This window comes from Micropterus salmoides, unplaced genomic scaffold (genome assembly GCF_014851395.1).
Source record: "Micropterus salmoides isolate LMB-PRFRI ecotype aquatic unplaced genomic scaffold, ASM1485139v1 Ms_hic_scaffold_19, whole genome shotgun sequence".
Lineage (NCBI taxonomy): Eukaryota > Metazoa > Chordata > Actinopteri > Centrarchiformes > Centrarchidae > Micropterus > Micropterus salmoides.
In genome coordinates, this window is record NW_024041039.1 from 28586555 (window position 1) to 28613832 (window position 27278).

The 27278-nt window shown below is 40.6% G+C and overlaps 2 protein-coding genes across 6 annotated transcripts in view; both read left to right on the forward strand.

Annotated features, from left to right (window-relative positions):
- The window catches only part of mpp5a (membrane protein, palmitoylated 5a (MAGUK p55 subfamily member 5)), a 36052-nt gene extending 28423 nt beyond the window's left edge, over window positions 1-7629 (forward strand). The window contains exons 11-17 of the mRNA XM_038729875.1: window positions 163-234; window positions 458-529; window positions 3072-3239; window positions 3332-3421; window positions 4360-4472; window positions 4591-4701; window positions 4893-7629. Coding sequence (XP_038585803.1) covers window positions 163-234; window positions 458-529; window positions 3072-3239; window positions 3332-3421; window positions 4360-4472; window positions 4591-4701; window positions 4893-5069 — 803 coding nt within the window. The 3' untranslated portion in view covers window positions 5070-7629. The remainder of the gene's footprint in view (window positions 1-162; window positions 235-457; window positions 530-3071; window positions 3240-3331; window positions 3422-4359; window positions 4473-4590; window positions 4702-4892) is intronic.
- Window positions 7630-11087: 3458 nt separating this feature from the next.
- ccdc88c (coiled-coil domain containing 88C) overlaps window positions 11088-27278 on the forward strand; it is a 47903-nt gene continuing 31712 nt past the window's right edge. For 3 of the 5 annotated variants that reach the window (XM_038729655.1, XM_038729658.1, XM_038729657.1), the window contains exons 1-3: window positions 11088-11740; window positions 13372-13484; window positions 15207-15315. In XM_038729655.1, the coding sequence (XP_038585583.1) occupies window positions 11681-11740; window positions 13372-13484; window positions 15207-15315 (282 nt within the window). In that variant the 5' untranslated portion in view covers window positions 11088-11680. The remainder of the gene's footprint in view (window positions 11741-13371; window positions 13485-15206; window positions 15316-27278) is intronic. The other 2 variants (XM_038729656.1, XM_038729660.1) reach the window with 2 other exon arrangements.

Sequence of the window (27278 nt, forward strand, 5' to 3'; positions counted from 1 at the left end):
TTTGTTGGGGCATTTAAAGACTGCTTAGTCAAACTCTTGGGGGCAAATGCAATAGATGGGTAGCTGTGACATTCCGCTGTATAAGCTTTTGTTCCTCTCTGTACTCCATGATATGACTGCTGGTTGTTTTCCCTCATATCCCCCAATTTTTTTTTCCCACAGGGAAGAGTTTCCAGCAGCAGAGAGAAGCCATGAAGCAGACCATCGAAGAAGACAAGGAGCCTGAGAAGTCTGGTCAGTTCCTCTGCTCTCTACACTAGAACCTGCTGACTGTAAACAGCCAGTTTAACCTTATAGTTTGGCTAACTCACAGGACACCATTTTGTGTGTGTTTTTTCCACACCCACACATGCATAAATTCCAAGTGAAAGATGTGTGTAAAGTAACATTTGTGTGTTTCTATACATTAAAGGCAATAAGCCTTGTAGCTCAAACATGTATTTTAAATTGTGTACAGGGAAGCTGTGGTGTGCGAAGAAGAACAAGAGGAAGAGAAAGAAGCCTTTGTACAATGCTCACAGGAATGATGGTATGGCCTGTTTTGCCTGTCTTTCTGTGAGTTATCAAATGTAATTGTGTCACAACTTTCATGTGCATATAAACTGCCAGTACTTGTAGACACATGTCTGCATGAAAGTGTAGTCACGGAAAACCAGCTGTGAGGTGAATCACATCACATTTTCTGTTTAGGGCTTTTTAGTGATTGTTGCGCTCTAAAATGCCTCACTGAGATTGCCGACGTGTGACACCGTTTTGCGGGAAATGACATTTGCAGAAAAGTTGCAATGATTGGTCAAAATTGCAAGTCACACCGAATTCACAGTGATTAGTTGAATTTGTGTTAGTAGTTGCGACGACAACAACCTTGAGGGACTGTTTAATGGACTACGGATTTCTACGTATATGTTATTTGTGCAGTACGTAGGCTATTTGGGGTGTGCAATATCACATTGTGCAAGGGTTGTGCTACATTGCGGGGAATGCAGCCAAAAGTGTTGTTCAGTCAAAACTGGCATTGGAAGGAGTCGGTGTTTTACTATATAGGTAACTGTCTATATAGTGTATATGACAGCATGTGTTGTGTTGCATGTGAATATGTGTTGAGAGATTCTTTATTTCTGTTTTTTGTGTTGTCTTGTAAAGCTGCAGAACGGACAATTTCCCTTCGGGGACATTAAAGTATCTTTTCTTATCTTATCTATCTCCAAACAGCATTATGCTTCTTATTTTAGTGTCTTTTTAGTCTAAAATTTAGAATAGTTGCTACATGATCATATCTGCTATAGTATAAAGGAAGTAATAAATAGAATAGGCTCCAGAGTGAGAGTCCTATATCCAGGAAGCATTTGCTGTGCTAACAAGAGAGAAAGATAAGAGAACGTGTACATCTACCCTCTACACAGGCCTGATGACATTTCCATTCATAAAGGCTAAATACATCACTACATTACTACAGGGTGTCCGCGGGGTCTTAAAAAGTCAATTTTGCCTTAATCGCCATTTAACAGGGTATTAAAATTTGAAGATATTTTTTTCAATGTGAAAATCCTGTTTGTCCAAAAGTTTGTTTGCTAAAAGTGTAGGTGAACGTATCTATTTATAATGCGTAGCCAAAAATACTAGACAGGCAGAGAGAAGCGACTGTGATTCCTTTCTGTAACGTTAGGCGCGGGGATCCACCGAGTGCCTATTTCACTCTTAAATGCTCCAAAAAATAGATCCGTGCGAACCGGAAAATGATTTACAAGTAAAACAAGAGCGAGATGTGCCACCAGCAGCGGAATCGGTAAGACAGAAGACAACAGGGAAAATTCAAGGAGCGTGTGGGTTTGGCTAACGTTTGGCTATTTAGCTAAATCTCTGCCTTTTATTGAAACATGTTGAACTTCTCATGAAGCCGATGGTATCGTCGGTGTCACTTTTTGTGAACAGATCAATCACTGGATGGAGGGGGATTTAAAAAAAAAAAGAAAATAAAAAAAAAGTTTGATGTGCTGCAACAAACTTTATAAATGTTGAACTCATTGTTCTGCATAAATGGTTATGATTATTGACGAGTTAGTAGCCTGCCCGAAATCAAGGTTGGTTATCACGTAGCCTGGAGCATTTTTCTTGCACAAGTTAATGAATAAAAAACAACCCCAAACTTAAACAGCTGTAATTTGAATTAATATTGTGGCAAGTTATATACTATTATATTGAACATAATGAATATATTAATATCAAACTTACAGTTTACTATTACGTTAACAATGTACTTTTAACTTAATGTTATAATATTATACTAAGGTTATTCATCACTCAGTTTATTCTCTTCATCTTTGTTCCCTCCTGCCCTATTTGAATTTTGTTGTATTGATCAAGTGGTCGGTGAAAGTTATCACACATATCATTGCGGGCAAGCTCACATTATCTAATTTAAATCAGCTAAAACACAAAATTACACTGTGTTTCACATGATTTGCTGTAATATTGTGTACATAAATGTCACAGCTTATGTAAGACAGTTGCTTTTCGCAGGAAATCTGACCAGTCCTTCACATAGAAAACAATAGGCCCATACAGGCTGTTATAGGCAACTGGGAAAGTTGGTGAATGCCTCAATTTTTAGGTGGCGTTACAACCTGATGGCATATAGGCAATAAATAAAGGATAGAAATATACTTGAATTCCTTTTAAAACTTCAAAAATATCCCTTTTAAAGGTGTGTGGCTGATTTAATCGTTATAGCTCAAAGTGGCGCGGCAGTCTTAAAATATGTTGTTCCTGTATATATACCCTGTACTAAGATATATTTGTTATTCTTTTGTTGTTCTAAACAGTTAAGATCAAATATTTATTACTGACTTGCTGGCCTACATCAGGATTAATATGTCTTAGATATGTCAGCATAGTTGTCGTTTCCTCTCTCCATACGTTCTAGCTCTCCTAGCTCCTAGCTTTCCTGTTTGTTTTCCTTTTTATTTTACCTCTATTCTTTGACATCCTCACCTTCTCCATCTAACCTGCCTTCCTACGGGTTTTCCTTTGGACCTTATTATAACTTTTTCATTGTGTTTCTATTGGCCCAGATATTGATAATGATGACGTTCTCACCTATGAGGAGATGGCTCTGTACCACCAGCCTGCCAATAGAAAGCGTCCGATTGCATTGATTGGCCCGCCCAGCTGCGGGCAGGCGGAGCTCAGGCAGAGACTGCTCAATAACCAACCAGAACGCTTCGCTGGAGCTGTGCCTCGTAAGACCTACAAACACACACGCTGTACACTGTGTGCATATGCTTTTATGTGTTTGTGGAAATACTAGCCTGTGTGTGTGTCTGTGTTGCAGACACCACGCGGAGCCGCCGAGAAGGCGAGATGAGTGGCCGAGACTACCACTTTGTGTCTCGTCAGACCTTTGAGGCAGAGCTGGCCGCAGGTAAGATCACTGAATACCCCGATATAATTCTCAAGCTTAAAGTAAATTAAGAAAAGGGGTTTTACTCCCTGTTTACATCACACACAGGACGATGTCAGCTGTTGTTCCAAAACTGAAAGGGGCAACAAAATCCAGCAATATTATTATTATTATTAGCATTTAGTACTGACCTATCCATTCACCCGTTTATCTACGGATTTACATTACTAATGTACAGACTGATTGTTTGTGAAAAACCTGTGGACATATATGTTAAAGAACCCAAACAGTTTTATATTGTGTTAATTTCTTTTTATAAGCTTTTTCAAACTTTCATGTATGTTTCCGTTAAGGCTGGGGAAAAACAAGCCTGTAACTAAAGTAGGGCTGCAGCTAACGAGGATTTTAGTAATCGAGTATTCTACTGATTTGTTTTCATCGATTCATTGAGTACTCATATAAGAAGTACTTTTGCTTGCCTCTCCGTGGACTTGATGCCAGACCGGGTGCTTTCTGATCAGGGCCGTCGTGCTGTTAGGGTAGGCTACGTTAGTTTTGTTTTCCGGAGGACAGACTGTAACATTACAGGGTTGTTTGTTTTGGACACTTTCTTCTTTGTCCCTCGCTATTTTCTCTCTCTTCCTGCTCTTTGCAAACAGCGCCACCATAATCACGTCGTGTTCACCTGATCACAGCTTAAGCACCGTGCTATATAGTTATATGGATCAAACGAAGCATCGATACAAAGGATTTGTGTCGATGCTTTTTAGTAATCAAATTAATGGATAAATCGTTTCAGCCCTAAACGAAAGTGAGTGGAAAACCATCCCAGGGTCCAAAGGTTGGATAAAGTATCAATTTCAGACTGGAAGGAGAAAATGAAATGTTACATTACAAGTAGTTGCCAGCACATCTATCAAATGTGACAAATGACATTTCCCCTCCTGTGTTTTTCCCAGCAAAGCTGATCGAGTCTGGTGAGTTTGAGAAGAACCTGTACGGGACGAGTACAGACTCAGTGAGACAGGTCATCAACACTGGAAAAATCTGTGTGCTCTGTCTGCACACACAGGTTGGTACACACACACACACACACACACACACACGGCAGAGAGAGAATCTTTCCACTACAGAACAGAAGTTCAACAGCTGGTGGTTGAATCCTAACTTACGTGTGTTTGTGTGTACAGGCTCTAAAGGTGTTGAGGAGTTCAGACTTGAAGCCTTACATCATCTTCATAGCTCCGCCCTCCCAGGAAAGACTCCGGGCCCTATTGGCTAAAAACAACAAGAACCCCAAGGTTCCTATCTAACTGACTATACTCTTTGTTTACACTCGGTCAGAGATAAATATCACTGGTGTTTACATCTCTAAAAAGCTAAGTAATGCTTTTGTGTGTGTGTGTGTGTGTGTGTGTGTGTGTGTGTGTGTGTGTGTGTGTGTGTGTGTGTGTGTGTGCGTGTGTGTGTGTGTGTGTGTGCGCGTGTACAGCCCGAGGAGCTGCGGGACATCATCGAGAAAGCCCGGGAGATGGAGCAGAGCTGCGGTCACCTGTTCGATGCTGTCATCGTCAACACGGACCAGGACAAAGCCTATAACGAGCTGCTACGACTCATCAACAAACTGGACACTGAACCCCAGTGGGTGCCCTGCTCCTGGCTGCGCTGAAAACGCAGCCACACACGCCAGTCTGAGAGTGCACATTAGTAGACATTTAACAAACTGGAACCGTAAATGTTGTGTGAGAGTTCCGGCGGAGTGTCGGGCCACTGTTATCTGAGATTTTGAGAGTTGGAAAAGTCATCATGTTACGGAAAGAAATCTGTAATTTTACAAGAAAAGTGCTTACTACTGTGAGAATTAGCTGTAAGTCACAATACTACAAAAGTTGCAGTTTTACTTGAAACATTCAGAATTTCACTAGAAAAAAGTCATAGTATTTATATATCAAGTCATATTTTAGGGGAAAGGTGGTTATTTTGAGAAGACAATGCACATATATGTCACCATAAAATAGATTACATGTTTTGTTGTCCTGACAGTCCATATATTTATATTATACAGTTACTAATACTTCTCTGACATTGGCAGTTCCCAGCAGTTACCAGCAGAGCAGTAGTATACTACGATGAAATTCTGCCTGCCTGCCTCTCATATCATTTCAACAAAGTCTTAATGTAATTGGTGTCATTTCATTCATATCAAGGTGCTCAGTGGTTAAACCTGTAACCTCAGGTCATCTATATTCCCTCGTTTGACACTTAAAAGCTGACAGACTGGCATCAGCTGTTTCCCATGGCTGGTTATAAATTTATTAAAAATCTAATTTTACAACTTAATTTAAAAAATATTACCCTTTTTTGTAAAATTAAAACATAATCCCATATTAGGACTTTTTCTTGTAAGTCTGTGACGTAATTCTATGACTGTGTTCATAGCATGGGACACTTAGTTCTCGTAATAGATTCTTCTCAAAATATTACAACATTGTTCTAGTAAAATTGTAATACTATGACTTGTTTTCTCTATACTAATTTAACAAATTTTAAAACATACAACATTTTATTCTTGAAATGATATTTTTCCTGTAACACTATGACCCCATCTCAAAATATTACAACTAAAATTTCATTCTCATAATTAAACTTTTTCTTGTAATTTTATGACATTTTCTCCGGAACTAAAACTTTATTACAACAACAGTTGTACAACAGTACAACTAATCGCAACATAGCTTTTATCTTAACCCTCATGTATCCCTTTAACATTAATTAATACTATGACTTTATGCTCAAAATGTTCTTCATATCTCAGATTTGAGTTTTTCTTACTGTTGACCCTGAAACGTTGTCACACTACAGACAGTAGATACACAGCATCTTCTAGAATGTATTGACCTGGTGTCACTGGTATTGATGAATATAAACTTTTTGTGCGTCGACTGTCCTGAAAAACACTGATCTTGGATGGTCCCTACTGGTCCATACTGTTTTTATTTAGCAGTGATATTTATATGAAACTGGTGTCTTTCTTATCGTCACCAAAATATGGACCTGGAAAATACTTTTTTTTTTGTCTGCTTCACCTAAAGAGTTATTCTTTCTCAGAATTGTGAGGTCTTAACTATAATGCATCCTTCGACTTTACACTGTGATCATTTCAACCATTATGATTTTAAATATTTATATTACGACAGTCAAATTATTTTTGCTCTTTGCAGTGCCGAGAATCACTGTAAGCATTTGATTTTGTATTCAAGCAGCTTCATTTTTTTATTGAATAACTCGGGCGTGGCGTGGTGTTGGTCCCGAGCACAAAACGTGTACAAATGAGGCCCCTGTGAGGAGTAAACGTGAAAGTCTCACACACGGAGACGTCAAGTAAAAATGTATGTCCACACTGAGCCACCACATTTATTGCTATGAAGAACACGCACTCCCCCCCCCGCCACACACACATTCTGTACAACACACCGCAGCAGTGGATTAGACGCTGACTTTCCCCTGTTGAAGGGAGTCTGGCGATTTATGGCCTGAAGCTGCAGCCTTCTGAACACTGACTGACTGACTGACTGACTGACTGGTTGAACGGCTGGTTTCTTGACTGGCTCGTCTGTTAAAGTGTACATTATTGCAATAAACACTAAAATAAAGGACATGGCACTTGATATTTCCTGGCTGTTTTTCCTGACTGCCATACGACAGACTATCACGTCAGCTGACTCTTTCTGTCCTGTCTGATCACACTTGAGTAGAAACGACCTCTCAGCCTGAGCCCTGACTGTTTAGAGGGTAACGGAAACGTGAACGTTGTACTTTGTAGATGTGCTCCTGATCGGCACATGATGCTGAATTTATTATATATTTAGTGTGTGTGTGCGTGTGAACGGATGTACGTGTGTTTGTGCCTGTCTTTGAAGACTGAAGTATTATTATGACCTGAAGTAGACCTGACACCACATCACTGTTAATTCTGGGTGGAGCATTTATATATTTGTAATATTAAAATAGATTTATGAAGTCCAGAATGCACCAGTTGCAGGTTTCACCTCCCCCACCTCCCTGCCACCGGTCCAGGAGGAGGAGGGGCTGAGTGAAATGAACTGTGTTGAATGTGAAGTTAATCGATATCACTTCTTGTTTATCAGACATCACTTCTTCCTGAGAAAATTTGCTTTTTGTATGAATATTCACAATGAATAAATAAATAGATGATTGATAGAAAATGACTCATGGCTCATTGTTTTGTTTTTTTAAGGTTTCTTCAATGACAGTTTTTTTCTAAAGACAGACTGAAAGTTATGTGTAAAAAAACTCCTGAAAGTTGAATGGAATTTGGCATGGTGTTCACATGCAAGCAGCAGCTTCTAGCAATTGAGACTGAAAGTTCATGTATGAAGTGTAGCATCTCACTTCAAACCACACAATCCACGTACTAGCTTTTCTGGGGCTTTCAATCGCATCCCATGGTTTTCATCAGTCAACTGAACAGGCTTCGATGACTTAAGTGAGGAACACCACACCAAAACTGGTTATCATGTACTGTAACTGATGTTCCCCAGTTCTTGTCGCTCACACTGTTCCAAACAGCAAGAATTCGTTAGTTAAGAATTGTAGAAGAAAAGAACCGATCCAAGATACAAGCAGCCAACCTGGATCATCTGGTTGGAGGCAGAGAACAGATGGACACAGCCATACTTTTTACTTATGAATTCTATAACTTTTAATGTAAAGGCCCATGGTCCAGCCACTCTCTGTTCACCACAGGCTGTGTGCGGCTAGCTATCAGCTCATCATTATAAGCTACATGTATGTTGCATGTGCTGGACGTGCCCTATTTGTTTGGTTGTAGACCTATGATCTTTTTAACCCAGCCCAGAAACTTAACTTTGGAATAGAAATCTATCTAGAATCTATCATCACTGCAACATGACTCTACAAAATGGGACCAAACACTGGACACAACAGATTTTTACCAAAATCCTAAACAATACGTATGTTCTTTTTTACTATTACAATTCTTCTCAAGTCAATGTACAGTCAGAAATAGTTATTTCAAAGTCTGTGGTATGTTTTTACCATTAACATTACTAATAGGAAGCACTCTGAGCATTGTTATAATTCAATATATATATATATGTCACATGTATATATATGTTTACAAGTAAATGAAGGGTGTGTAATGTATGATAAGATTCTTTATTTTTCGCTATTGTACAGATTGAGCACAGAGATGTTTCTACATTATGTGTTGCTGACAATCAAAATGTTTTGTTCATGTCTCTGCCTCTGGAGCCAATCCCAGCTGACATCGGGCGCAAGGCGGGGTACACCCTGAACAGGTCGCCAGTACACAACAATACAATAAAATAAATCAAATGAAGCATAAATGTACAGCGTGCAATAATTAACCGATACAGACCTACTGGATAATGCAGGTGGTAACTGTAATTATTGGCATTTAGCCAGATATATTTTAAGTACATTGAATTCACAGCACTGTAACAGTCTTGAGAATGGCATCACTTTATTTCTTGTCTCTCTAGAGTGAAATAACTAGTAGACCTGACACCATATCACTATTATTATTCTGTAGAGTAAAACTGAACATAATTCAAAATGCACCAATAGGATTGGAGGGTCCGCCCTCTTCAATTCCTCCCCCTTATTCAGTGCGAAATAACTCAACTTTGGAAAAACTACATTTTACAGTAGCTTCCGCAAAAGCTGAGCAGTCTACTGTGGGATGGCTTTTTGACGTAATATAAAGAGGCCACAAGGCGGCGCTGTTCTCCAGATTATTGATGCCATGCGTGACCTTTGAAGTGGGACAGTTGTCTCAGTGGACTGCCAAGCCACACTCCCCTAGATCCAGCATCAGGGAGAACAAGCTCTGTTTCTCAGAAATACTTTACCTTCATGGAGAGAAGTGTTTGGTCTGGTTCTCAATATGAAGTTGGTAAACTTGCTGTTTCCTGTCTGATCATGCCAAATCAAAAGCACACTCTGGGTGTGAGTCTTCCAAAGAAAGATTCTCCTGGTCTGATCCTTCACTCCTCCACATATCATCACGTCACGCTGCACTGATATCAGCATAAAGAAACTCACTCCAACTTCCCATGAATTTCCTCTGTACAGGTCAGTAAACATGGCGTGTTCACTAAATATTTCACATAGATGGTAACCAGTGGCCTTACAATAGTACAATTGTCACATAGACAAATACCAACATCTACTCATATAAATCCGCTGTGTGTTGGTTCGGTGCAGGTTCCTCACATATTTGATTTCATGTCACCAGTCAGGCCTACTCTTACTTTGCATTTGGCCTTTGTGTGTTTTTTGAGCTGAGCTGATCATCTTTCCTTTCATTTTCAGCCGGTTTGAAGAGCAGTCAGAGAGTCTCAAGGCAGAGCAAGAGGTTTACCCGCAAAGTATGCGTGTGTTGGCTTAAAGGGAAAAGTCACCCTAAAAAACTCAAACACTGTAAACACGGGGGGAGGGGGACTTCAGCATTATTTACCCTGCACTGTTGAAGAGCTACATGGATGGGAATGCTCCCCACGTCTTTGATAACCCAGAGAAAGCGATTGACTACATACAGAGACTTAAACCAGCTTCATCTGACATCCAGAGTTCATAGAATAAACTGGGAAGGCACTTGCCTTTTTTTTCATGGGGTTTGGTTACATGAGGAACATAACCATGAACGACTATTTCATTTGACATCATCATAAGAATCAGATACATTCTGTAGCGATCAGATTGGTCAGGTGTTTTTTCACTACACAGACAAGCACAAGCAAGCAACGGTTGCAGTTCTGATCGGCGAACATGTTCAGTTTCAGTGCTTAGTTTAGAACAAGACAAACTCACTTTGAGTCAGGGGATACATTAGGGAAACTATAGTCGGTTACAGTAAACAAAAACAAGCAAATTCCACAATTTCAGCAATACAATCTCAAGCAGGAACTTTGGTACCTACGCCCAGTAATATCAAAGAGTTTTTTACACTTGGCTTTATAGATCAGTTTGCTGTGCTACTGATAAGGAGATTAATTATTTTCTAAATGACCTAACCCTGAGTAAACTCAATAGCAAGCAACAAGAATATCTTCAAAACCCCATTACGGAAAGAAAGTTCTTCCAATGTCATTCAGATTAACATGATCCAAAAAATACACTGGCTCACTGACAATAATGGAACATTTAACTAGCCATAGTAATGTTAGTGACACTTTTAATACTATGACAGCAAAAATGTCTGCTATGATAAAAAGGTCTGTTGTGCATGGCTAAGCACTGTGAGGTGTTATTATTGAAATCTGTGCTTGCTAAATGTGTAGGTAATTTTCACCTAGCCACATATCTGGTAAACTATCTGTTGGTGTGTTGTCTAGTGTCAAAAAGTAAAAAAAGAGTATGCAAAACACTGACAAACCTTATAAGACCGTAACATTAATTTATTACCAACACCCACTACATTACCTAACTGAAAAGTGATTTTTATATATTTTATTTTGGAAACTCACAAGGACGCTTAATATCTTGTTCAGTCTCAACTCTTCGGTTGGTTGAGTTAGTCTGGCGGCGACGTCAGAAATGACTGCACTGTAATTGGCTGATTTATCACTGAGGGCGGGAGTCGTGTTTCTTGCAGTAAACGGATTGGTCATCACTCCTGTCAATCAATTCCTCTCTACCTCTGGTCTCAGTCAGGTTGATGGAGAGGAGAGCGGTTGGGAGACGTGGTGGAGATGTAGCAAACAACGGAAACAACTATTTTACCGCTCCCTGTTTCCCCCGAACGTGTATTTTAATATTTTCAACTTTGTTTACTTTTCTTTTGTTGTTTCACGGCGGTTTCGCCGCTTTACGGTCCGAGTCGTGTATCCTTGGTAACGCGAACAACTGTCCTGCGAAGTTTGGATCAAGTGTTTCTTCGGACGGAGCACAAACTGGATATTTACCCGCTAAACCAACGTAACTAAGTCCGCGGTGCATATGAGCGTTTGATGAACTATTTCGAACAGTTTTTATTCATATTTAAGTTCTTTTTTTATTTTAAACCCATTGTTTAGGGAAGCGGGACAGCGCGAGACAATAGTGGTGTGAGAGAGGGGAGAGCTCGTGCAGGGGGGAATCGATGCCTCGCGGGGGCTTTGTTCTGTCCTGCATTGAGACCTACCGCGAGCCTGCTGCGGATATCGACTGATTGACCGGTGGCTTAATGATTGTTTGGTGACTGATACGCGGACTCGGGAGCCCTTTGTAGCCGCCATGGATGTGACTTTGTCCGAGTTGCTGGCCACTTTCATGGAGTCACCGCTGGTGGTGTGGGTGAGTGGGAGCAGCACGCGCACACACACAGTTGTGAGGATGATGCTCACGCACTGCTGACCTATGTCTCTGTTTTACTTTCCCTCTTCATTTTCTCTTAGAACTAACCGACTGAGCAGTCGAAACAAACAACTTTGACCTCTATTGTGCCAATCTGCAGTGCTTTGCTCTCTGCACATTAACATTAACCCGTGGATTGACACTGCTCAGACTGTTACATTGCAGGGACAGGGGGAAGGTTTGCCAGGGGAAGAGCCTCAGATTAAGTGAGAGATATTGGTTGATATTTCTGGGACTTTCCAAATTTAGATCTCGTACTAAATATCAAACCGAAAAAGTTCATTCTCTGCTTCACTGGTTACAGCTGCAAGTCTAGGGTTTTTTCCTGTTCATCATATTTTGCTGTTAAAATGCTGATGCATACATTTAAAGACTTTCCTTCATGCAACCCAAATAGTCTCTGTTTTGGGGATTTTATCTGACTTGCTGATGTCCTAGGGGGGACTGTATTTAAAAAAAACGGTCACTATCTGCATTGGAGCAAGCAGCACAGCAGCTGATATTACAAATCTAGCCAGGTTTCAAACACAGACTGAGCAAATAATTGGTTAAAACTAACTGAAACCAAATCCAGAGCAAAGCAGCATCCTTTAACCCACCATAAACATCAGGCGTGGGTTTTTTGTGCACCATATTATGCATATGTTTATTTACAGGCAGATTGTTTAAAGCACTTTTCGGTGCACTTAAAATGCTTCACAACATTAAAGGAAGGCAAAACACAGAAAGGATGTAAACGTTTGCTTGGGACCCATTTGCTCTTCCCTCTGCCCAGTATGGGCTCCCAGCCCAGACTACGACAACCATCAGAGCAGTCATCAGGTTATTAACTCTGTGGTACTTCCTGTTTCCCTGTAACCTCACATCCTGTTGACCTGACCTGTCAACCAACAATTTTTCCCGTCTTTGTTGGACACAGACAATCACACAGTGTACACAGTAGAAAGGCGACGCAGGGCAACTTTCACCTCACTAGTTCCTCTGTTTTTCAGTCCCTTTTTTCTTTATTTGCACATCCAAGTCCAGAGAAATGGGGTTTGTGACTAGAAGTTTAATCCCCAACTGCTCCAGTGTTCAGCAGATCAGACTGTGGATGGGCTGGGCAACTTCCAGCTGTGTCACTGTGTGAGTGTCAGCAGGGCGTTCCTCACAGAGAGCGCATTACTCTCAGTAAAAATAAAGTTTGAAAAACTATGTAATGTCATTTATATGGCATTTTTATTGCCAGTATAGCTGTTAAAGAAAAGGAAAGGTTCACATTAGACATCACATCTTTGAACATTACTCACATGCTCATATAGAGAGAGAGAGAGAGAGGTTATTGGTCACTGTAATTGATCCTGCTGTCCATACAGACATGAAGAGATTAATTATTAGAATTGATTGATTGATTAACTCAGACTCAATCAATCAATTCTAATCAAGTAGGTATCTTTAGTACAAATTTTCTTCTTTGTGTTACTATCCCTCTGCTGCAGCTCGGAAAGGAAACTCTGACCGTGGAAGCACAAGGACAGATTTTCACACTATAAAGACTGTAACTTGTAGTTAACTTCTCGTTCTGTCTCTAGGTGCAGACGTTGGGTCCTTTGGGTTCCTGTGAAGATGTAGGCTCAGATGAGCGGGTCAACATGTTCATGGAGCTGGTGGACGGCGTCTTCCTGCATAAGATCATGACACACATGTAGGTAGCACCGTACAGAATGAGAGTATCACATTTTATTTGCAGTGTCTGGAGTGGGTATATGAGCGGTAAGGTAGTTAATCCAGTGTTTCCTGTGTGTGTGTGTGTGTGTGTGTGTGTGTGTGTGTGTGTCTGTGTAAGTGTGTTTTGTGCGACCACATCCTGACTCGCTGGTTTCAGGTTGTAAACGTCACAGCCAGATGTGCTGCTGTAGTCTGCATCAAGAAACACAGAGAGAGCATGAGTCAGATCATTAACAGTCCCTCCAGAACGGAGCTGCTATAAGACCTGGTGAGCTGCACCAGCAGCAGATCCAGTTTATGCAAATTTTAATGACTGTAAACATGACTAAACATGTTGACATGCTAAACTTAGATGGTGGACATGGTAAACGTTATATCTGCTGAACATCAGCATGTTAGCATTGTCATTATGAGTATTTTAGTTTGCTGAAATTTAACATTTAGCTCCAAGTAGAGTCTCACAGAGCCAATAGCATGGCTGTAGACTCGCCAGTATACCCCATCAGAACTGCTCGCCGGGCGGTCAAATAGCTTAAGAACAATAATGAAGTATACCTACTTGTATGGAATCTGAATCTTCTTGCATCCAGATGGCTCGCTGTCCCCCAATCAGACCACATGTTATTGTCTTCAGAAACAATGATGATCAAGCTATTGTTCACCACACACTAACTGGGGAGGGGGTGATTAGGACTTGGTAGGGGTTTATGGGAAAGTGGGTTACGGAGGGGTAGACCAGGATGGAAGCGCCATGAGGAAAATTAAAATAAAGCCACTCAGAGACAGCTGGTGAATCTGTAAACCTATTATTATCACTGACCATTCAAAACAAATACTGAACTGGGGCAGGAATAATATTGCAGTTTAATGTGGGCCTCTTATATACACGGTGTTGATTGGGGAAACACTCTGGACAACGCTAAATGTAGCATGCTTGCTGCAAATAATTTGGAGTTAAAACATTAAAAATAGTTGAAACACTGAAATAGTAATTTAAATTAAAGTGGTCAGAACATGGTGACTGACGGGATCTGAAAGAAGTCAAGTTTAAGTGTAAGCTCTGAATAAAGTGAAGAGTGAAGTTCAAGTAAAAGTGCTGAAAAAAATATACTTATTCAATAATTGTTGAAATTTTGCCTTATTGTAGGCGGTGAAAAATGATACAATAACACTTTTGATAACCGGTTAATTGTGAGTCAATTTTCAAGCAAAAATGCCATCGTTCTGTGGTTATAGATTCTGCAGTGTGATGATTGGTTAATTTTTCTCCGTCTTACATGAAAGCAAATTGATCATCATTGGGTTTTGGACTACTGTATGAACAAAACAAGCCTCACGGAGATGTCACCATGTTCCTAGATGTTTCCAGGAGACCCCGTCTTAATGCTAGCTCAGCAAAATGGAAGTCTCTTTTCCTGCATCTGTGTGTTTAGAATAGTTTCCATTAGAGCTGAATTGAGGTCTGACATCAAACTACCATCGTGACAGTCATAGTAGGTCAGCCAGACATCGTTACACCCCCCCCCGTTCACATGCAAATCAGTCTGGCACAGGCTGACGTGTGGATGTGAGCGTAAATCCTTCTACAGCACAACCGTTACCCTGGTGTGTGTGTGTATGTGTGTGTGATCTTTCTCTTAAATAGTCACGAATAACGTCAAACTAAGCGCTTCTGTGGTGTGCGTGTGTGTCTCCATAGTGACCCCAGCCCAACCAATCAGAGGCTGAACAAGAATGTGAACAATGATGTGTCGCTTCGCCTCCACAACCTGACCGTTCTCACCAGACACATCAGGACATACTACCAGGTATACAAACACATGGCGCTCGCAGACTACGGCAACACTTACTGGTCAAACTGCACTACAAGCAGCAGTCCAGGTTGTCTTTATTATACGGTTAGGAGATGCAGCTCTTACTGTATCTTCATTTACTTTGCCTTGGGGGTGCAAGTTTTAGCCATCATCATTGTTATGTGTGTCTTGTGACATGTTTTGTTCAGCTTGGAATTTTCTTGTCTTTTTTGATGTTTTAGGCAATTCACAAAGGAGAGTTTGCAGTTTGGTGTTCTGTAAAACACACTAAACGCCCCCAAAAACATATAGGAATACATTACCAGAAATTCTGCTTTCTTTTGAAATCAATCAACTTTGGATTTAAATTATCCAGAAATGGTAAATAGCACAAGAAGACATGACAAGATAAGCAACATTCACCCAGTCTTGACACTTTTTACATGTTCCTATTGCTACAAAGTTCCCTCCTACACTGGCCTGTCTGGACTCATTGTAGCCTTTTAAATGAACTTTGTTTGTAGCGGTGAGGGTGGGTGGCTGGGCGAGATGAGTGGTTTATGGAACCATTGCTGAGATCTGTTTTTCATGTTTTGTTTGGAGCTTGCTCCTTTAGTGGAGGAATGCTGTGTTCAGCTTGGATTTACAGCTTTTACAGTACAATGGATTCTAATAGTGGTATATTTGTAATCTAAGGAACTTCCTGCAGCTTAATCCACTTCTCTGATGTCATTTTACAGCTACAGCGCACACTTAAAAGATTTGGGGGAAGTATCACCAAACTGTTAGACTCAAGTTTCCCCACATCAACAGATGGGACACTGGATGCCTTAGATTTTTGACAGACAGACAAAAACATTTTAAAGCAGTAATTCGAACTGTGCATTCAGACTTGTAAATGCAAATGCTCCGTACTTGTATAGCGCCTTTCCGACTACTCAAAGCGCTTTTACACTACATCGGAACAGGGGGCAAATCGGGGTTCAGTATCTTGATCAAAGAACACTTCGACACGCAACCAGGGGGAGCCAGGGGTTGAACCGCCGACCTTCCGATTAACGGCCAACCCGCTCTACCTCCTGAGCCACAGCCGCCCCAAATGGCTTAAAAGCTTTAGATAATGTATGCAAAGTAGCTTTCTGTTTAAAAGTATAATATAAATAGGGCTGCAGCTAAAGGATTATTTTAGTAATTGAGTATTCTACAGATTATTTTATCGATCATCGAGTAATCGGATAAATACTTTTGCTTGCCGCGCCCGGTACCGGGATCAGCTGTGGAACTCATCAGTGTAAAGTTCCAACCCAAACTCACGGACTAACCAGTCAGTGAACAATAACAACAAATGCACAGTTATACATTTACAACTAAGAATTGTGCCTTACCTTTGCCAGCCTTCATCTTAACTAGCTATCATGGTTTGTTTCGGGTGCTCAGACTGGATGCATTCTGCTCAGATGCTGAAGCGTTGTCGTCGTGCTGCTGTTGACATTCTGTACAGAGTTGTTGTTTTCTTTTAGCTTGAAATGATCCCAGAGTTTGGACACATTTTTCTCAGGCCTGTCTCTTCTTCGGCCCTCGCTATTTTCTCTCTCTTCCTCCATTTTGCAATCCGCCTCATCAAATCACATCATCTTCACTTGTCCACAGCATAAGCGCGCTGTGCGAAACAGTAAACACAATATAGTTATATGGATTAAACGAAGCACCAATTATTTGCATTGATGCTTCAACATACAGAAAGTTGCTTAAAAGTTTTTAGAGAGCCCAAAGTTTGCATCTAGTTCTACAATCCAAGTTTATTTTTAGTGCTTCTTAATTCATTGTTCAAAGTAGGAGGTTTTTTTAAAGATAAGATACCAAGCCAGTAAAATAATGTAACATGAAGATCATTATTATCATACTATGTATTATTATCATTATACATAGTCATTATTAAAGGGAGATCTATCTTAAAATTTTTAATAAAAAATGATTTAAGGTGGAGTATCACTTTACAATTGGCTGGCTGTGCACTGTTACTTTTCATAACTGTCAAACTTGTAGATTGTGCGCTGGAGAGTTTGTACAGTCATTCACATCAGATGGGCATGAAATTCTGTCTTAGTATTACATCCAATGACATAACACACAGAATGCTTCAAGGACCTGACAGAATCGGGCACAGAGAGGAATTCATTTTGTGTGTGTACTGCCTTTTAGTTTGTGCATCTGTGCTGATGTCAGGCCCGTCATGTAATCTGACCATCCTCTCAAAGCTAACCACATCCGTGGGCATAAATCATTTGTGCATGTGTGTGCATGCATGCGTGTCTCTTGTATAAATCAGAGATGAGCTATAATAAGCACAGGTGCTGCAGTCATGTCCTGCTGAAACACACACACCTCTGAAATCTCCAGACCGTGATGGGAGTGTATTGCTTGTAAAGTTTTTTTTTTAATCTCCAGGAAGATTGGGTAGAGTGTTCCTGTAAACTGTGTGTCAGTTGGCCTGTCACCTATGAAACAAATGATGCTATAAGGTAGGGTTGGGCCGATGGACGATGGCATCGTTGGGCCGATGGACGATGGCATCGTCTATCGGCGATGGACGACAGACATCACGACATTTGAGCAGGTGTTATGCCGGGTTTTGCTTGCCTGCCGAGAATTGCGTGCACCTCCAAATACTGCTTTTAAACTCTACAATATTCTTTGTGGGCTTCATCAATGGTGATAAATTATTCGAAGTATATATTTTATGAACGTTTGGAGTCCTTTAATATTTTAATACACTTAGTAGTAGTACCATTCCTTGATATTCAGTAAATATATGTGGTGATAACCGCATTTTATCAGTGAGCACAGCAAAGTGTCTGAAAAGGACCTAAAGAGGTGGATGCATAATTCAGCAGATGAAATCTTGTGGGCTACCTGCCGAGATTTGCATCCACCTCTTTTCTCAGCATAAATGACTGTTATCAGCCGCGAGGTGCACGCAAATCTCGGCAGGTAGAATTCGGCACAACACCGGCATCGTGATTGTAAACCCTCCCCCCAGCACAAAAATTCTCAAATGTTCACGTTGTACGACCCTGTGAAAGCAGCTTTTAATGACCACAAACATTGTTATTATTGTTTTTAAGTACGCTTTGCACCTGCCTCGGAATTCTCTTCTCCCCACACTCTGACACACTCACACACACCTACACCTACAAGTAAACACCCGGCTTGCCCCGCCTCTCTCTGTCTGTCTCACCCCTCAGTATGTTTTATAAAGTTGCCTAAAAGACTGACAACTCGTCTTTTTTCCGTACATTTCCAGCCGCGATCCGTTATCACGGCAGCAGGTGAGCCGCACGTCTGCTTTTTAATGACGCAGCTGATCAAACAACTGAAACCAACATCTGTACCCTGTGTGTTCACTGCTGCTTTATCTGGCCCGTACGTAAAATATCTACCGCTACTTGGAACGTAAGTTAATAGTCTACCAATTTTGTTTACCGAGTGAAGTCTGTGCGAGAACACATGCACATAAGACGACTGGTACCCCCCCGCGTGCATGCGCGTGTCCAATGACATCGTCTGATGGAAATTTTGTAGACATTGCCCAACCCTACTAAGAGAAAAAGAGCATATCATCATTGTACACGTAAAATTTTGCTACGTAAAAAAGAGAGACAATTAAAATGATAGAAAAAAACCATTTTAAGCTAAACCCATCAATATTTCTGGATAAAGAGGTCATAGAAACAGCACCTGGAGGACAGGCATCCCTCGTTAGATTGGAGATGTTTAAAAATAAGTTTTTCTAACTTATTTACTTTGATTAATGTCCATTGTTATTGTCCCTGCTTACCTGTAATCCCCACACAGGTGTTTTCACTTGCGTGAGTACTTGTACTTTTGTTGCACCTATGGTGGGGGGGTTACATCATCATGCTGTTAGCTCCCAGTGCAGCTCCACCCTGAGCAAAGGTCTAATCAGCCAAAAAAGTGAAACACTTTTTAAATACAGCTTTCAACAGAGAAAAGCAGTCATGTTGCAAACTGAAACTCTTGACTGTTGTCTTGCCAGTCTGTTCTCTGCACGCAGGCGTCTGTGCTATTTACACTGGCGCAAAGATGGTTTCCCAAGAAAGAAACACCATTGTGTATATCATTTGAGAGGGATATGACAAGTCTTTTCTTGGTCAAAGAATTTAGCTCATTGCATCACATCATTTTCATACAGGTGGGTTCATTGTGAATCACCATCCACCCATTTATTGAACCACAGCTGAGGTTTATAGCGGCCAACACAAATGCTTCATTTAAGGCTTGTCAGTCAGATATCATTAAGTTGATTTTATATCGTCACGTGACCAGTTCGGGACATGAGCAACTGCATTTTTTCCTGTGATTATTTTCATGTAGAAACTAGATGTGTTTGTAGTTAGATATTTGATAGTACGTAGTCCACCAATATGGGCAAAAGATAGATTTATAGAAAATAATCCCAATTTAAATTGACTGTGAAATATTCAGAAAACTCACATTCAGATAAAAATCCTTGAGCCATACCAAATAAAGATGGCCATTTTCCACATACACCAACTACGTTGGCGGAAATAAGTACCTGTTGATGTCTTCCACAAATAAAATCCAAAGTTTGACTGCACACACAGGCACTGCATGTCCACACAGTGTGTGCATGAACACACTTAAAGATCACCCTTCATTGAACACGCTCATGTTTTTGGTGAATGGTGAACTGAACATATCATGAACAAGTTAAACTCAATATAAACTACCACAATAACAGCAAGGTGGACATATTATGAGGAAAGGTAGCGCAAGGAAGGCGGAACTTAACTTTCACTTCCCTGCTGAACTAATACATTGGTGCACCACTAAAGAGAGAGGGAAAACAGGGGAGCATAGTCTGTAGAGGAAAACAAAATATGGTGGAAAGGCCGTTCACAGTTATTATACAGGAGGATGTGATGTTCGGTTGTTTGAGCTGGACAGCACGAAGGATCTTGATTTTATCTCAATGTGGACACTAGAGACCATGTGTAAATTTATTCGGGTTCAAATCACACCAAAATACATATTTTAATGGCAGGTATAAAGGCGGGCAGGGGAATCCATCCTGATTCCATTTCGTGTGTGTGTGTGTGTGTGTGTGTGTGTGTGTGTGTGTGTGTGTGTGTGCGTGCGCTCTGTGAAGTGGGTCATACTGGGGAGTATGGGGTTAATCTGTCCATGTTGGTTAATCTCTAACCACAGACAAATACCCTGGCCTTAACACACACTCAACCACACACACACACGTGCATGTTACACCTCGTAGTATAACCTTAAGTCAATGAATTATGAGCTCTAGAATGAGACTAAGTTTAGGACCAGCTGGAGGAAGACACACACGCACACCCTCCACCTACCCAAGCAACCAACCATGGGGCTCAGCAGTGCCTTTCTCCTAATTAGATGATGTCTCAGTGGACATACAGGCTGGTCCAGTGAATCCTCCCTGTCTCCCCAGTGACAAAGCACAAACCGACTGTGTGTGTGTGTGGGGGGCGGGGGGGTCCCTTCTGTTTCCTCCCTATTGTACAAAACACAGTAACCTGATATCACAAGCGTCTGGGTTTTCTGGTCCACCCAAGTGCTGAATTTAGACAATAAAATACCATTTAGTGGTTACAGCTTCTCAAATGTGAGGATTACAATATACAGTGTTTCATATCGTTGGTGCTTTTGACTGTTAACTGTCAACAAAAATAAACAATTTTAAGACGGTTCAGTATTTCCTGATGCTTTACAGGCCAATGATTAGACAGGCTGCAGCCTCACTACTTAAATCCCACTGATACATACTCCCTTTTTCACACTGTATCATTAAAGGAAATGAGAAGGTATATATTCATAGTAGGGCTACAATTAACCATTTCATTATTGATACATGTGTCAGAAATGTTTTTATTCATTGATGAATTGTTTAGTCTCCACACTGAAATATCAGGCAATAATGAAACATGCTCTTCAAAATTTCCTAGATTCCAATGTAACTTCTTCAAATAGCTGTTTTTGTCCAGATCCCAAATATATTAAATGAACAATGATATAAAACAGAGAAAAGCAGCAAACCCTTGTTTGTTTCAGCTCCAGTTTGTAGTAAACTAACGTCTCCAATTTCCACTGTGCATTACTTGTCAAAATGCAATACACATGGCATTTTAAATTGCATGACAATTAATGATGGAAATGATGCAGTGTATAAACAGCACACCCAGATATCGGACATGTGATGATTTGACCTCACAATACACTAACTACTAAAAATCAACTCAACAAGCCATCAGACATCACTAGCTGATAAGAAAAGCCAGGAAAGACGTTTGTTTCAAAACTTTTTCTCCGCTCACTCTGTCTGATCAGAATGTGTGTAATACTTTTGAGGGTGTCTGAGTGTGACAGCTCTTGCATTTAGAAACTCTGACTCTTGTGAAAGAGATTTTATTGTTGTGGAGTAACCGAAGCAGAGCCCTCCCTCTCACTTTACCACTCCTTGGTTACTGTGGGAACTGCAGAACAAAGCCCTAAAAGCGTACATGGGATGTTTTGAACTCCATATCCTCTGACTTACTGCACACACACACACACACACACACACACACACACACACACACACACACACACACACACACACACACACACACACACACACACACACACACACACACACACACACGCCCTGGCTGAGTAGATTGGAATATTCAGTGTGTGTGCATTGCTGTATGTGTATGGACTGTGTGTGATTTTTATTTGAACTAACTTAAGTTAGTGTGTGTGTGTGTGTGTGTGTATTGTCATCTCCAGCCCTTTTGAGGGAAGAACTGAGGGCTCACAGACAGTGCTAATGTTCCCTGTGACAATAGAAAAAAAACAAACAGAAGAAAGGAAGAAGAGGAGTTACTATGGAGGGAGGAATGAGCCTTCACTTGTGTCCCTGAATCTGAACTCTCACTGCCCTCTGAACAGAAATTAGTACACGTTTTTATTTTTAAGACACCACAAGGTTTTGTAACATATTCCAGCACAGTCCAACACAGAGTCCAGTGTTTCTCTCTCCACTATTGTGCAATGCGATTTTAATCTGCCACGGTTGTTTTATTTTTTGGCCCTTTTTGTCTGCCACTCAGTTGAATATTGTATCCTACTTATCAGATTTCAGTTAAATTAGATGGCAGAAGGAATGAAGGACTAGATTTTGTTGTGGCTTTGCAGATCCTGCAAAGGGACTACTTTTAAAGCCATTTCTAAAATACAGAAGAGGGCGGAACAGAAACATAGTTTTTCACTATTTGTACAAATTTCTTCAAGACTTGACATCCATATTTGGCGAGTAAGCCTCCCAATATATAGTTAATTGTTATTTAAATATATTTCATGCATTTTCTTGTAACTCGCTGAATTTGACTTTTAATTCTTAAACACATTGTGCACGTGCAGCCAAATTTAGAAGAAAACACAGAATGTCATCGCATTTCAACCACAAGTGGCCAACCACTGTGGTCTGACCCACATACAATTTTGTGTTGTTTAATCCTGGATCATTACTCAGTTTCTTTATTAACTTCATTGAAGTCTCGATTCTTCCCATCAGAAAACATGTATGATGACGGCCTGTAAAGCCCACAGGTATTTTATGTGATCTTTATAAATAAATGTGACTTAATGTAACTGAAATGATCGAGTACAGAGCTTCTAAGGACGAGATGAGAGGGTTTAGATTTGGTTTTTAAAGCCTTGAAAGTGCTGAGAAAGTTGTGGAACACAGAACCCAGCGGCTCAGTTAAAGGCTGATCTCCTGTTAGCTGCCGCCATTTTATTGATCTCGAATTAGAAATGTGAGCCCAGTGTGCCAGTGGGCCATGGATTTAGGCCGTGTGTGTGTGTGTGTGTGTGTGTGTGTGTGTGTCTAAATGGGTCAGTGTAGCAGGCTGTATTGATCCCTTGTCAGTTTGACAGACTGCAAGTGTTAGATCCTGCTGATAAAACACACACACACACACACACACACACACACACACACACACACACACACACACACACACAGCAAAAGTTAGAAAGAGAGTGCATTTAGATTAGACATTGACTTTCACCTAATTCACACAGTAGTAGTATTTAATGTGTATCCACTGATATAGTGCTTGCATAAAAATGTTTCCATACAACACAGTTATTTAATGCAGGTAATATGAGCCAAGTCTCATCTATATTAAACAACCAGCTGGTCTGCACTGACCTAAGCCGTGGCATCAAAACCATAATCGTTTTTTGTTGACTAATATGAACTAATGTCAAAGGTTGGATTTTAAAGTTGAAGACCGTTGACTGCTGCATCTCTGTTTGACCAGCAGAAAGGCGCTCCCGTGTGGCTAAATGAATCATCTGGGAAGACACATACTCCATCCCTTCCATTGTATGGTCCTTTAAGAGCGCACTCTACCACTATTGAGTGCAAAACATTTCCTGTGCATCTAGCGACCTTGTGGACATTTTCAGAGTGGTATGTCATTCCCAGGGGGAGCTATCTTTGAAACAGCGCCTACAACATTTGTGTTCCATACTGTCCTTATGTTTGTTAGCATCTGGTGACATAGCTATCAAAGCCACTAGTGACAGACTGATATCTGGCATTTTGAGATAATCTGAATCAGCCGATAGCTGCACTCACAAGGCCGATATCTACCATGTCAGTGTGGCTGCTGTGGAACCATGTTGGCGCTCCCCCTTGTGAGTTTTGGGAAGGTGGTGAAAAAGTACGTTTGGAGCCCTAAATGTCACCATCATCTTTTCTAAATGTTAACGCGTTTCTCCGATCCTAAATGACAGTTAATCTAATCTAACAGCATTACTGGCTTGCGTTAGATATATATTGTTATGCTGTAGAGAATAATGCATCTGAATGACGTCACTTCTGACAAACTGTACCCCACTCTCCCTTGAACACCAGTCCCGTTCTGAAATCTGAAATTATATATCTGCTGTCGGCAGATAAATATCTGCATTGGCATCGGCCATTGAAAAAGCCATATTGGTTGACCGCTAAAAGCCACACAGATTTTCTGCCTGTGCATGTCGTGTTGCAAAACTCAACTCAACGTCCCTTGACGATGCATATTTTGAATTATAAAGCCTATTTTATAAATTGAAACGTGAATATGTTGTGTATTCAATTACACCCTTTGTAACTGATGGCGCATATCCACTAACTGAACAATTAATTATTCATTTTCCAACAGCTATTCATTAGTTAACCATGAAAAATTAAAGCTAAAATCTAACTAAAATGAACACTCACCATCTACTCAACAGCTTACTTATTTGTCAGAACTTGGACTATTTTCAGACACGCTTGTTACGAAACGTTACATTCTTACAGTTCGCCTGTTTATAATGCTCATTTGTGCAAGTTTTTTGCTAATGTCAGCATTAAGATCAAAGCACAGCTAAGAATAAGTTGGGTATGTTGTGTTTAGTGTAGGTTAGATTGATAAAAGTTGAGCTCAGCCTGACGAGGCTGAGACGTCCAAAAATGGCCCAATATGAATTCTTCAGATAACAACATGGCTTTCGCTCTGGTATCACCCGTGAAATAATTTTTTTTGCCCCACAGTGGTAAGAATGAAAGTGCAAAGGAGTTGCTCTTTGAGAGTATATTTAGTGTTTTGTTAATGGTTGTCGTTGCAATGTGACTTGATAAAACAAACTTCTTGTCAAAGCTTCCAGACGGACAGTGTACTCCCCGTTGTGCCTTAAAGATCTGGTAGCCAGCTCACATGTTTTATTCACACTGTACAGAGTGTGTGTACCTCCTGGTGTATATGCCATGTAACAGTATCTGCAGGTATTGCACTACCTCTACATTCGCTGCCTCAAAGCTGTCAGTGCAGCTCTGTCACGTCTCTGTGGTGTAAGACAATAGTGCGTTTATTTGCCTGGTTAGCAGATGGCACTGTAGAGCAGAGCCCTCTATCTCAGTGAGTGATCACAGTGACCAAATACATACACTGGCATATTGAAGAAACGTGAATGGGGCTTTCCAGCCCATATTTACTGTGGAAACATCACCACCTCACACATGAATTTTGATATCCTACCCGATTGTGAGAAGGTATGTGGAAAACTGCAGGTGTGTGCTGTGTTTGTGAGTGCATTATTCCAGCCAGCCCCTCCCTGCTGACAGTCACTTCCCTCATCCCAAAACACCCAGATCTAACACACACACACACACAACCCCCCCACCCCACCCCCAAATTTCCCTGTTCCTTAGCCAGGGACCATCAGCATGTCTCCTCCCATGTGCCCTTTCTCTAACCCGATTGACCTTATTTCCCTGTCATGTTTCCTCATCTCAGAACAACTTGTTTGGCGGACAAGTTACACATTTTCATAAAAACACTGCACCTCTGCCTCTTTTTTTTGTTCATTAGAGTTAATAAGAACATTTTTTGTGTTTTTAATGAATGTTTTTGTCCTGTCTGGACCATCAAGTGTGTTTTGGGAGTCAGGAGAGGATTTTCTGGTATGGAAAGCATTCCCTCCTAGTGTGCTGTTTCTTTCCAGAGAGAGAGAGAGAGAGAGACACACACACAGACACAGAGTTTCCTGTTGGCTGCTCGCCTATACACACATGCACATATGTAGACACACAAGTCTGAGTCAGTTGGACAGCTGATTCATTTCTACTAAATGTATTTTGTAGAAATTGGCAGAGACTGTCAGCTCTGCTTCCACACTCTGCTCTGCTACAGTCTTCTTCTGTGCTCATTATTATGCTGATTTTACACTGGATTTTCCAAGAAGTCCTGTGACATCTTGTTTGACTTTCTGTAGGTGTCATTATTCTTTATTTTATACTCTACAAAAACAAAAAATCTTCCTGTGCCATGATCCTAGTTGGGATCTACCTGCTAAAGTTGTTGCTAATTTTAGATGAATTGACATGACTCATATTAGAGGCTGATTTTAGCGTATCACAGATATTTAGGCGTATAAATTGGCCATAAAGCTACGAGAAAATTGCAATACAGAAATGCCAAAGATATAGTAGAGGTAATTTAGAATAGTGTCTCCATCGCCATAGAGCACTTACAAGTTTATTTATTAATTGTAAAATTACTAGGGATGCACCAAATGTTTGGCCACCGAAATTAATCGGCCGAAAATAGCAAAAAAACACTTTGCCTAATACGAACAAAGACCAAATCAATTTTACCGAACAATTACGTTGACATGTCGGCAGTGTGAAGGCATTTTAAAGTGTCCGAGAAAGACGCAAAAATTGCCGTTTGCAGACACTGTTCTTCTGAATTGAACTCCACTCCATCTGTGGCTGACTTTATAGAAAAGGCAACAAACCGCTTTGAGTGTTTCTGTCACTCGTTTGTGAGAAGGCATTTAAGCTAGCCGCACCTAAATTTGGAGTGCACACGTATTCAAGCCTTTATGGTAACTGAAACGGCCCAGAGCGAGCTGACAGGCAGGTTAGCAACTTTATCCTGTCAGTTTGTGTCTTTACAAAGACAAGTGCTGCAGTATGAGAGTCCTACCTGAAGAGAGGCTGTGAAGTCTTCATGTTACGCCATATGAGAACCACATCCAACATTATTTATCAAACCGCGTCGGACTTGATGAATTTAGCGCGAGGAAACATACGTGACAACGTCCGGGATTCAAAATAAGGTGTCTATACAGGATGGAAATAAGATTAATTGGATTATATTCACAGAAAGTATAAAACATATTACATGTGTACATTAAAAGTAAATGGTTGCATGTAATTTACTTTACCGGACCCTCTTAGGTCTCGGACCCATCCACCATGGTCTCTCCAAATCCTGTGGGAAACTCTGAGTAAAAAGCACATTTTGACTGTTTAATTTATGCAATGGTGAAAAACCTTGTTCTGTGTTTGGGAAAGTTTTTCATTATATTCGGCTTTGGCC